Source organism: Crassostrea angulata, chromosome 1 (assembly GCF_025612915.1).
Source record: "Crassostrea angulata isolate pt1a10 chromosome 1, ASM2561291v2, whole genome shotgun sequence".
NCBI classification, from domain to species: Eukaryota; Metazoa; Mollusca; class Bivalvia; order Ostreida; family Ostreidae; genus Magallana; species Magallana angulata.
In genome coordinates, this window is record NC_069111.1 from 48,642,304 (window position 1) to 48,655,657 (window position 13,354).

The following is a 13,354-nucleotide window of genomic DNA, read 5'->3' on the forward strand; positions in this document are numbered from 1 at the left end:
TGTTCGATCGTGGGAAAGACAATGAACTTCGCTGAAAAATATGAGTATCTAAGAAGAAAATTGACTAAATGTGACGAAAATAGTAACTTGGCTCAGAGTAAAACGGTCTAAAGATAAAATAATATTAAATAAAAGATGATAAGCTATTATATTTTGGCACAAACAATCTATTGCGATTCCTTGCTGCAATAGAAAACAATTAAAAATCACTTTACGGAGTGTACATGTACAAGTAAAAATATATATAAATATATCTAGATATATTATCTACCACTTCATATAATCATACCTCAGTTTTTTTCATTAGTACACAAAAACTCGACTTTAAAAGAATTAATTGCATGCGCGGCTTGCAACCAAGGGGAGCCGACAAACTGCGATATGATACAAAGGTTTTAATATGTAAGGTAAGGAGCGTATGGGTTAATGGAAGGACGGTTTGATTATATACAGGTCTAACATACTTATTGTCCCAAAATTGTTTGTTATCACAGATAAAATATGTACAAAAATTGCATATAATCATGAAGACAATAACCTCCCAATCTGGCAAAATGCGGTAGTGATTAAGTAAAGTGTATGTCACTTTTGCATTGGGTTAAATTCTATTTGAACGGTAATTGCAGCCCTAAAGCAGCTTCGTGTTCACGAGCCTTCATTCGAAGTGACGTAATACTTCCGGTGCGTTGAGATGGATCGGTAAACGTGGATCCGTATCTTCCAAATATGGACATTGTGGCCGCATAAGTGAGAGGATTTAGTCCATAAAAAGGAAATGTGGAAGGAAAGTAGGACACAGATGATTTACTGGTCAAATTAAGGGGTGTGACATCCTCATCGTCACTGACCGGTTCCTTCTTTGCCGCGTCGTACATTTTTGGCATTGGTACCTTAAAACAAAATGAAAATACGTGTATAAATGAAATGAATAAATATAAGTAACAGATCACGAAAAAAATAATGTATTACCTGCATTGGCAAAGGAGGCATGTCCATTCGAGGAGTTGTGGTTTTAGGGGCGGGTACATAATTTCCCGGTATTTCCTTCAAATCCTGAAGGCCTCCAAAATTCCCTAGCTTCTCATATTTTCTCCATTTTGCTCTTCGATTTTGAAACCAAATCTGGTAAAATTGAAACTCAAATTTACTCTACAGTTTAAAGAGAATAGTGATGATAAAGATCATCAAAATGCATTCATAAAAGCACGTAAACCGGAAACTTTATACACATAGTTATAAAAATAAGGATGGTATGATGTGTATAGTTCACTTCATTTGCACTCGAATTATGCAGACAGAGCTGGTCACGAGCAGTGGTTTTCCCATGGATTGTTTCGGGTTAAAACCACTAACCTGTACACGAGCCTCGGGGAGACCGGTTTTCTGCGAGAGTTCCTCTCTGGAATTGACATCCGGATAATGAGTCAACCGGAACACGTTTTCCAGACACCTAAGTTGATCAGCCGTGAACGTGGTCCGGAACCGTCTTTTCTTGTGCGAATCCATGCTCAGTTCAGCATCCGGTGAATTCAACTTCCGTTTAAGTGTTGTTCCGGATATGACGAATGAATCTGAGGACGAGCATGGGGAATTTGGTGGTGAACTGCTTCCTGGCTGTGATTCCTCTGTTAAAGAAAAAAAGATATGTTAATCTACACAAGTCGCTTAAAACCTTTGAGAATAAATTGTTTAAGTACAAAATAATAAAACTCAAAAATTATTTGTATTTATGGCATACATGTAAAAAGAAAATACTGCCTCTTCATGTTATCAACTACAAAACGGAGGCACGTGCGCGTTTGTGTAATTTAATCACACTAATTAAAGAAATAAATGTTTTATGGAACAAAGGAATGTCATTGAATTGTTATTGAATATGCCAATATCAACTTTGAAGTATCCTTCCTTAAATTTAGAGATAGCAATTTTGATCAAATTGATCTCGCACCTACTCGAAACATGACAGTGCTTGGGAAACAATATGGTACGGTTCAAAGACGTGTTTACACGGCGATGAAAACCCTTTCCCTGGCAACAGAAAAGACGCTGTTTGCTGAGTTGAAAATAAATACCTTGTTGGTTAAGAAATATTGCAACAATCGTCTTTTGAAGCTGCGATGACATATCGCAGAATTTACAGATTATGCCGAGTGGAGAGGAAGGTTGTAATTTTCATTTGCTGTATCCAGCATTGTAATGTATCAAGTCGTGGTGGTAATTGTTAAATAATCACGTCTGAAGAAAATGTAATTTATAAAATTTCCTTGGATTGAGTTTTTTTTAGCCTTTTTTCTGAATCATGCTTTTACAGTGTGTGTATTATGATTTTTGTAGGTTTTTTTTTTCAGGGGAGGGGAGTAGGGGTTCGGTTTTTAAAATTCGTTCTTTTTTGGCAGTGACATTCAAATATTTTCAGAAACCAATAGTTCCGTCTTTTGCTTCATAGTATTATGAATACAAATAGTACTATTAATTTGTATCACTCTACATATTTCCACTTCTACAAAAGATTTGCTCTTCAAAGGTCAACAACACGTGCATTGTAAATATTCACGTAAACAACCCGACCATAATTCAAAAATGTAACTTCCTCTTATCTCAATATTAAACCAATTATATTTTGGTCCAATATTTCAAATAACGTTTAAATTTTATTGATGACAATTTAGTGTCGTAAAATACATCTGATTGAGCGTATTCGGGTCAAATGGACATAATCGAATTAGATAAGTATAAGTCTCTATCATCTCTTGACTTTGAAGACCTCATAATTTATAGACCAACCCCTCGTGCCTGGCCAGAAAAAAGCACATTTTCTCAACATCTTTTATTTGGTATATTCTTACCCTGGATCAAAACAAACCCCCCTCTTATTAAACTTTTTTGAACCATGTTTGATAAAATTAACACTCTAAATCCTCAATTACCCAATAAAATTGGCTCTTGTTTGATACCCCGGCGTGAACAAACGATAGCTTCAATTTTAAGCGACATAAATTACAATATTTCAAACATGTTCATGTAGTCCGCTCTTGTACTTTGTGGTGAGAGGGTCAGTCGTAATTTATAATTTTGATAAGAATTTCCAGAGCTGTTTTTTACGGCGATGATTCAAACAGAGAAAAAGGAGGCAATATCTCTAACCACAAGGGGATCATTCGTTGTGTTGTCAGCCGGTACTAATGGTAGTTTATTACAGCTGAGAGCCTAGAACTGGAGCGACATTCCCACGGATGTCTATGGATTTGGTGTTCACGTTCGATTCATTGATATTAACGAGTTTGTTCGACTGTTTCTAGAAAGAATGAAGTTTTGTTATATTAAAATATATTGATATTTCAATTGACCGCCCTCAATGTTTTAATTTTGTTATGCGAACATTTCTGGCTCGCGGGCCTCATACCAATAGCTTTTTGGTCATTGGTAGATGGGGAGAGTGCATGCATTATTTACGTACATTTATGATATTTTTTATCTTCTGAATTATAAAGTTACAGTTTTATTTAAAATATAAAGTCATATTATCGACCGTTAAAAATTCTTGATGAACTATTAAAACATAGTTATTTCAAAATTGAATTTTACAAAATAATGTGCATATCAACTCATCACTTTTAATCTAATGATTAAATATTATACTCTGCATTTGGACGAGATGCTATCCTTCTTAACCCCGTCATTAGGAAATACCCTGTAGATATCGATTTCATAATGTAAAATCAGTGATCGAGACTAATTTTAACGAATTTATTGTGGGAAAGTAGCATGTTGTCAGCTAATTGGTGGGACATATAGTAACGATCTAGCGCTTTATCAATGTAATAACGCGGCTTGGATATTGTATACAACCTTTATGGCAAAAGGAGAATTATTCATTTTTATGAGAAAAAATCACATGGGACCCGGGAAACATTTTTAATGATGATTTTTTATGAGTAATGTAGAACTTTTCTTTTTAATTAAAATAAATCGCATGGGACACAGGAAGCATTTTAATGGTGAATTGTTATGAGCAAAATAGATCAAGATGAAAGACTAATGTAAGATCTCAGAATATAAAAAAACCTGAATGTAAATGGTACAATTTGTATAATCTTAAAGATTAATTTCTAAGCAAATATGTCTTCACATAATCTAATGTAAAGAAAAAAATATTGACTTTATAATACAATATATATAATGTTTCATTTCATGGTGAAATTTGCAAATTAAGCACATAGGAAAACTGCGGGAAAAAGTACAATATATTTGTATTGTATGGCCTTGTTAAAATATCAACAAATCCGATCAATTGTACAATATTTTACTCAGTAATCAATAAAAAGAGGGAAAATTAAAACTTATTATTTGAAATATTAAGATCGACAAATTCATTTTATTATTATTTGAGTTAAGTTCAAATAAATACTTAAAGCCTTACCCAGTAATGTATCCATGTCTGTGGACTTCATTTTCTTGCTTTCGTCGACTTGATTGGGACCTGTCTCGTCACTATTTGTTTCCGCTTTCTCTGATCTCAGTATTGCGTCTATGGAATGAATTGTCACTCGTCGGGAAGCATTAAGGGTAGATGTTTTGTCGTCATTCATATCCGGTAAATATTTTGTAAAGTTATAGACAGTTTTCTAATCTATTGAAATGATACTCGGTTCAATACAACCCAAAGTACCCAAAGAATGGCAAAGATTAACGGATGTGTCAATGTTCATGTATCGATTGTTTAAATATGATAATAGAAAAGGCCATAAATCTTCCCCTTGTCAACTCCCTCTGAAGTTTCTATTTCATGTATTGGTCGGTTAAAGTACTTTAATCGTTAGCACTACATGATTGACACATCGAGATCCCATGCTGTCTAAAGGTAAATCTTTTTGGAGAGTCGGCTGAGGTTTCTTTAGTTTTATTTTTCAAGTAAAATTTAAACCTTGCTTTGAAAATTGAAAGTACTATATATTATATTATTATATTTCTAGTTTACTCTATCATATGTTTAATATTTATTTTTAATTTTGTGTAAAGTGATGTGATATTTGTTTTAAAAAGTTTCTACATGATTGTAAAATTGAACAGAAATACTTTTAATATACATAATAAAATTGATATTTATTTTTTAATTTGTCTTATTGAAGATTTATATTCTAAGTATGATAAGTGATAACGCATTGATATAATTATTTGGATATAAAAATATATTTGATATATGTAGTATAGTGTAGTGTACTACAAATTAAGAAATTAAAAAAAAAAGATGGTAAAAAGATCTTCGACACAGATAAATGTAGTGTAAATACACAACTGCGATACTTTTACTATTTATGGATAAATGTTTTTTTTAGACAATTCTATGATAAATAATGGAGTATATACGTCTAAAAATCTTTATATGTAGCTTTTTTTTCCGTGCAAGTGGCCAAAATATTAGATGATTCTTTTTGTGTGAATTATTTTAAATGTTACTAAATGTTACAGAATCTTGATTTTGGTAAATGTAGAATTTTAATGGCCATTCTATTGACTTCATAAACTCATAGTAAATTCTGTTTTAGATACTCAAGACGAACCTATTGGAACTCAAAGCAGTCTTTGACATATGCCACAACTGTCTGAAAGTATTGTCACCGAAAGCTAATCATACGAGATGTTATTAAGAATCAACTACCTAGACTAACCTTGATTGCATAATGCCAAGCGCCAGTTTTTGGTATTTCATGAAGAATCGACATTTGAAATTTAAAGGATTAGTCTGTTTTCTGATCCTCGGATACGGCCTACTGAATATTAATATAACTATAAAAAACATATGCGCCTAGTAGCTGGGAAGAAATTTAGAGGTTAAAGGGGGAAATGCCACAGGAGGGAATATACGGGTATTTAGAATTGTTCTTGATTAATTTATTTTATTTTACTTTTCAGTTAATTTAACCAATGTTTCTATCTTAAATCTTGTTTATTTTTCATTATAAAAAATACAATGCTGATGCTGAAAGACAACCTGAATGAAAACATGTTCTTGAGGCAACAATATGACAAATCAAAGAAATGGTGTTTAAAGATTGTCGAATAATTACAATTCAAATCAAAGTTCTGATAACCAAGTCAACCATTCAACGAAAGTTCAAAAATCGTAACCAATTTACAGCCCGGTTTCTATTTCTAGATGAATTTTGGCGGGAAAGGGTGGGAATGGAAAAAAAAAGTTTCAGAAATGTTAAAATTATTTTGGTTTATTTAAACCTAAGACAGGAACTCCTTGTTCTCTCCAAATGTCAGCTTAACAGGTTTTCACGTAGCCGTTAATTCTCGATGGGGCAACCCTTCATTATGCAAGACAACGAAAAGGGCTGTTGTTATTTCTGTAAGGTTTGGCTAGGTGGCTGAAAACAAATCAATGTGCTTTTCAGTAAATTATCTTATCCAGCAAAATTTCCTCGAAGATCTTGTATCCCAGCCTGTGCGTTAACACCAAGCTATACTTACTATAGGCTGATATTTTATAGTTTAAGTTCACGGTAATCACTGAGTCAAAGCATCCATCAACACAGTTCTCAATCTAATTGGTTGACCCGGCTCCATTTTATTGCTCCTGTGGTCATCTAGCATCATATAACAAACTTAATCGTACTTATGTTTCAACAGTTTGTGTAGGATCGCGAGAGCAAGAGTAAATTAATTGATTTAGTCATCAGAAACTGACTGTTCCAATTCAATTCAATTCAGTTTATTTCGCTCACACCATGGAATGGTACATGAGGTCAATCATTATATACAGTTCAAAAGTCAGAGGTACATTGTATAAATGAATAGATAAGAAGTTAATAAATAGTACATAAGCATAAATATACAATATATACAATGAAGATAGGAAAAAGTATAATAATGGAGGACAGACTATTATATCAAACTGTATATTTTGATAATAAAATAACATAATTTTTTCAGGTTTGTAGCATTTGAACAAGTCATAAGTTCACAAAACTTAATAGTATTTGGCGCTGACAAGTATTTTTCATCAAGATATTTACGTCTAAATGTCAATAGTTCTTTACATTCCAGAATATAATGAAATTCGTCAGCAATTTGACCAGAATTACACAGTTTACGCACTCTTTGGTTTAAAGGTGTATTGTACCATCTCCCAGTCTCCACTGGGAGATGGTGATTTGAAGTTCTAAATTTCATAAAAACCTTTCTGAGCTTAAGTGGCAATATATTAATGTAATTTTCATAATTAAAATTTTTCTTAAAAATCTTGTAAATTTGCCCTTTTGACGAGTCATTAATGTCACTAGACCATTTTTGGATATATTGGTCTTGTAACCTTTGTTTTACAATTGTAGAAATCCACTTTACATTTACAATATTTTGTTCGTACCAAATATTTGAAAAACCACACATATCTAAAATATTTTTAACACCTACAATCCAAGAGTTTGACACAATTCCCCTTTGATATTGCAAGACCAAAAACTTATATAAAACAGATACAATTTTGCTTTCGGAGTTTGTAAATAACTTTGACCAGTAGGAAATCATTCTTGTATATACATTGATACATAAAGGGAAACGACCTGTTTCCCCGTAAACCATATAGGATGGTGTACTACTTTTTAAATTAAAAACATATTTTAAAAATTTTAAATGTACACGTTCAATAATTTCTATATTTTCGTAACCCCAAATTTCGCACCCATACAATAACACTGGGACTACAATTTTATCAAATAAGTCAAACCGACAATCGACAGGTAAATTAAATTGTCTTATTTTTCTAATAACACTGTACATTGCTTTCTGTGCCTGTTCACACAAATGTTTTTTAGCTTTAGCAAATGATCCTGTTCTGGAAAAGATTATACCCAGGTATTTAAAATCTTTGACATTTTCTATAGCAACCTTATTGTAATAAAACACATTTTTCGGTAGAGGGCCTTTTGAAAAAATCAAAAATTTTGTTTTGTCAGTATTGACTTGTAACTTCCATTGACTACAATATACATAAAATTCATTCAGTGCATTTTGAGGTCTTCGGCAGTCTCAGTCATAATTAAAGTATCATCAGCATAAAAAAGGATAAACAGTTTCATATACATAAATAATTCATTTTCTATAGCATCAGAAATACTCTTGAGACCTTCAATGTTTTTGTCTAATAAGAAATTCTCCAAATCACTGATATACAATGAAAACAAAAATGGTGACAGGTTTTCGCCTTGGCGAACTCCAACATTACAGTTTATAAAGTCAAGATCTACATGACATAAATAGCGAAAGAGAACAAAAAAGATTAAGGATGTGAATTTAGGCGCTTTTGAAAACTATAATATATGTGAAATTAATTTTTTTATCCAGTGTAGATTTGCATTAACTCCTCTTTTTGTAGTTATTTGGCTATATAATTGTTTTAGCGAAAGTGCATATTTCATCGAAATTGCACATGCATGAACGAGAGAAGAAACAAATTGCTGTCTATTGAGTAATCTTTAATTTCATTTCATTTCAATTCTGCAATTTTTTTTTTATATAAGTAAGGAACTAAAAAAAAATCTCTAGTTTATATTATCATAAATTTTTTCCGTAAAATTATAATTGCATTCACAAATTTTCTTAATCATTTTTTTTTCTTTTTTCTTTTCTTTTTTTTTTTCCGAATAAACGTGTAACTTTCGCGAATTAACGCGAAACTATTATATAAATACTGTCATTTCATACAGAACCCATATGAAGAAAAACGATGGAAAACAAACACATTTTAAGTTTTATAAAATAAAATACTTATTATTCATTATTATATTATAGTATCCGTGTTACGTTGATTTATGAAGACAAAATTATCTTTTTTGCATATAGATATTAATAAATCTGATAAAACTTTATCATAACATTTTTATATGTTATATGTCCAAAGTAGATAATGAGTTTGAGCATCATATTACAATTTTCAGTTGTTCGCCGAGCCTTTGTTCGAACAGGCATTCATTGATGATCTTTTTCTTATAAAATTGATATAAATTTAACCGTCACAAACCTTTTAAAGCTTAGTATTAATTTCTAAATGACATATGTGATAAATTTGGAGGACGAATTTACGTCATCTAGATTTGAACAAAAGCTTGAAAATTTCAATTCACAGCTTGACTTATCTTTCTGATATAGAACTAGACGTTAAGTTATGTTGCAGCGATATAATATATATTAATTTGTATAAGGTTAAATCTAATTCATTTACATCTTTATATAATATTATTTTGTTTTATTTAAATTAATATATCTGTTTTCGGTAATAATTCTTCATAGGGTTTCTTCTATGAAATAACAATATTTATATTTAAGTTTCGCGTTTATTCGCAAAAGTTTCGCGTTTATTCGCGAAAGTTTCGCGTTTATTCGCGAAAGTTACGCGTTATATCGCGAAAGTTTCGCATTTATTCGCGAAAGTAACGCGTTATATCGCGAAAGTTTCGCGTTTATTCGCAAAAGTAACGCGTTATATCGCGAACGTTTCGCGTTTATTCGCGAAAGTTACGCGTTATATCGCGAAAGTTACGCGTTTATTTGCGAAAGTTTCGCGTTTATTTGCGAAACTTTTGCGTTTAATCGCGAAAGTTTCGCGTTTATTCGCGAAAATAATATTTTTTTTACCTACGAAAATGAGCTCAATGGGCTTTCGTACAATTTTCCTGTTTGATTTCGGTTAAAAAACAAAGAACTGTTTGTGAAAATAACATTTTGTTTGGAAACCTATTTCAGAGCTTTCTACCCTAAATTCCTTAGAAACACGAGTTGTGTTCAATAATTTATAAATGCAACGACTCGCATCAGATCATCTGATGTTTAAGAAAAAAAATCAAGAAAACACGTGCTGTTTGTGAGAGACGTGTAGAAAAGGGGGGGTTGTCGCGTTTTTGAAATATATTGTACATGTATAAATGTCATCAAAAATATATGCAGAAAATGTCGGTCGCCATCATAATATATAAGATGGATGACATGTATCACAAACATACTGTGGAATCATTAGAATTCGTGGTGGTTCAATTTTCGTGGTATTCGTGGGTGACCCTCCCCACGAATTTAAATCCTCAACGAAAACAATTTTAGAAAGAGTTATCTTTGTTGCTGAAACAGTAAACCGACGCATCCACGAAATTACGTCACCACAAATGAGCAAAAAAGTCATAATCCACGAAAATTGGCCCCATGAATTTAAATGATTCCACAATGTTATTCAAAAATCGGACATTACCTATATTTTTTTAATCGACAGCTAGAATAACAAAACACAAGACAAAACAAACAAGTTTGGCACTAAAGCTTGGGTCAGCCAAGGAAAAGAAGGTAAATATTACAAGAAATTGAGTTAGATTATTTTGATTAAAAGTAAGTAATTCAGAAAGGACTCGGTCGCTTAGCCCATTCCGTCTTGTTTAAATCACTTTTGAAATATTTCATGCTTTCCCAAGTACTTGTATTTGCAGGGTCTGTAACTGTGTTTCCCATGTGTATGAAAACTGCATCAATACTCATTGATCCGTGATGTCCTTGTCTGCGTCATCAAATCAGGATTACAAAATGTGTACTTGACTTCTATAATTGATTCCTTTCAATGAAGCAATTTATTGCTTTCACAATTTTGCAATGGAATGAGGCAACTTAAATTATTTTGAACATTAGCCTTAGACTTTATTGGGTATAAAGCCCCATTTAATAGAAATTGGACTAGAGGTATTCTACAAACAACTATGCTTCTTGCGAAATTTTGCTAATTTTTTACTTTCGCCGTGATCTATTTATTCACAGCTTTTATTCATTTAATCATTTATAAATGTATTAATTAAAATTTGACCGAAGTCTTCGAGTTTTTCATTGGCCTTCCTTTATTATCAAAGATGTTACTTTCTCAAGTGTTTGTTTGGTTTTTATTGAGATATTTTATATGCTATCTCCGTATTATCTTGAAACTTTGAACTCAGAATAAGATGTCTGTTGCTTCGCTGTACGTGAAGCTTGTTTCTGGGGTCCTTTATATCACAATACCCGCTTGTTCGATCAACAATAAAGCGTTCGTTTCTCCTCACTTTCCAGTGGCGTCGGAAGCAAATTGAAAGGGGGGGGGGGGGGCTAGACTAATTATCCAGAAATCTTTTGTTTCCCAGATCAGGAAATTCCTACTATGATTCCAACTTTCAATATCACTATTAATATTTCAATCTTGAAAGGTATATTCAGGAGCAATTTTGTTTGCTGCGAGAAAAAGTGGGGGGCTGAACCCTCTCCGATGCTATGTTCCTAATGGTTAGGTTTAACTTTGCAAAAATATTGGGGGGGGGGGGGGGGGGTTGTTTAATCCCCCCCGGTTCCGACGCCTTTGGTTTCTATTCGGTAACTCAAGGAATTAAAATATACATGTAAAGTAAATCTACCAAATTTAGGTTATGTTGAAAACTGATGAATTTAGAAAATATATCCAGCTTTGAAAAGAATTTTAAAAGCAAAACATTGAATGACCATGCACAATGTAAGAGACAAAATAGTCCACCATGTACTGTTTTCTTTGTTTAAAATATTGGTGCCTAAATATATGGCATGGTTAACCACATCTAATAAAAATTAACTTAATATTCTACAATCAACTTTGTTTTGTTTCATGACACGTAAAGTACTTCCCAGATATGTTTTATGCGACCTGAAGATGTGAAAAGCAAACGGTTGAGTTGCAATAAGTTTCGATAATTTGAATTTTATTCCAGAATCATGACAATAGTATTTGCATATAAACCAAGAAATCTAAGCAAGTCAAACAGAAAATGAAGTACTGCCGATCCCTTATCTGATTCTGCTCCAAAATAATATAACTTTGTTTTATTTTCTCCATAAATCCATTCTTAACAGATTGGTATATAAAAGATAAAAAACCGTCATATATTTGTCAGAGCAAGCATTTATTTTCACTCCAAAAGCTCTCCTACCTCGCAAGGATCTTTGGGAGAATGGCTACTTCAGAGAGTTAATACACACTTAAATTTGAGGCAATTTAAGCGTAATTTGCCGGTTATTCCTACACTTTATCTAGCGAACAGACAACTCAATAGACCCTGTATGTTAAACAAATAAATCCCCAGCATTATTTATGGGGTATATTTTAAAAGTCAATGGGAACATATCGGCGTTAGCCTAACTTTCATATATATTCATTAAACAGGTATTTGGCTCTGTTATGAGCAGTTGAAGAACTGGGTTTACGACTTGTAGATAGCAAGCGTGTTTTAATTCATGATAAAGAGCATATTTGTTTTCGTTTAAGGGTGCGAATAGTGGTTCTAAATTTGAGCTAAGGTGTGAAAGGGAAAAAAGTATATATTTGCCAAAATCTTCAGTCTATAGTTTAACCTGTAATTTACAACCCTAGGATTAAATTGTCCCCAAGTGTTAAAAGATCAAACTCGATATTTGACACTTTGTACTTACTTTCATCTGCACAAAACTCAGTTGTTTTATATTTGAGGGGAAAATTCACACGACATTCAAAATGAACTGCTTTTGGAGATATCATAATAATTGGTTGATGTCCGAAACTCTTTTGTTCTTTTAAACTACTCACATTTCGCCTCGATTATTTTTCCCCACCTAACCTCTCCCTTGCTTTGTCATTTGGTATGTGTATAAATAGAATCTGCTGATCAGTATCAAGTCTTGCCCCTGTTTATGTACAGTAGAGACATTTATATCTTTTTAAAAAGGACATTAGGAATTAAAACTAAGTCGAACACATAAAATGTATCCTTTACAGTGAACTGATAACCTCAATTCATTTTATTCAATATTGACACCGAGTATTATTAATTTCAACAGGGAAGTCCATGTGAATAGAAAGGAAATAAATCAAGACCAATTAAAATTCGTCTAGCCACAATATAAATCAATAAACTAGAGATAGGCTTGAAAAGAACAAAGTGAGAACTGTCCCTTCCTCCCTCAGTAGTTACACACTGGTCTCACCCTGGCCGGACTCGAGGGGTGCAGGTGTATAAAGTCGAGTTCAGGCTTCTGTATTTTTACACAAATATTCCTTTATGACCCTCTCGGGTCGCACCTTTTATGGTCCTTTACTGTAATGATCTTTGCACACCTGAGTCAACCTGTTCAAGGACAACTGGGGTGGGGATGGGGGGGGGGGGGGGGAGTCACATCATTCAATGAATCTTTTACGTTTTCTGATTTTTCTGTAAATCTAGCCAGTTGGAACTAACCCAATGAACGAGATCACTCTCAAAATTATTATCTGAAAATTCTTCTTCGGTATTTCACATTATGATCAATTTGTATAATTCAGCATGTGTATTAAAAGAACTGAGTA

General features: G+C 32.7%; 1 protein-coding gene and 1 long non-coding RNA gene across 2 annotated transcripts; one reads left to right on the top strand and one right to left on the bottom strand.

The window, feature by feature from the left end:
* Nucleotides 1–129: 129 nt before the first annotated feature.
* LOC128167018 (dorsal root ganglia homeobox protein-like) lies at nt 130–4,709 on the bottom strand. Its single transcript, XM_052832511.1, has 4 exons — nt 4,421–4,709; nt 1,354–1,625; nt 970–1,122; nt 130–890 (listed from the first exon to the last, which is right to left on the bottom strand). Exons 1-4 carry the CDS (start codon nt 4,587–4,589, stop codon nt 606–608), a joined length of 879 nt encoding a protein of 292 aa, XP_052688471.1. The 5' UTR covers nt 4,590–4,709; the 3' UTR covers nt 130–605.
* Nucleotides 4,710–5,377: 668 nt separating this feature from the next.
* On the top strand, nt 5,378–11,577 carry LOC128159561 (uncharacterized). Its single transcript, XR_008240159.1, has 3 exons — nt 5,378–5,867; nt 10,265–10,335; nt 10,476–11,577. It is a non-coding gene; the product is annotated as an uncharacterized LOC128159561 (long non-coding RNA).
* The last annotated feature ends 1,777 nt before the right edge of the window (nt 11,578–13,354 follow it).

Bases quoted from the DNA above. Each gene is read 5' to 3' on its own strand.
- LOC128167018 (XM_052832511.1), bottom strand. From the start codon at position 4,589: ATGAATGACGACAAAACATCTACCCTTAATGCTTCCCGACGAGTGACA. The intron at 1,626-4,420 runs GTAAGGCTTTAA...TTTCTTTAACAG, and splicing joins AGACATGGATACATTACTGG to AGGAATCACAGCCAGGAAGC. The intron at 1,123-1,353 runs GTTAGTGGTTTT...CAATTTTACCAG, and splicing joins TCCCCGAGGCTCGTGTACAG to ATTTGGTTTCAAAATCGAAG.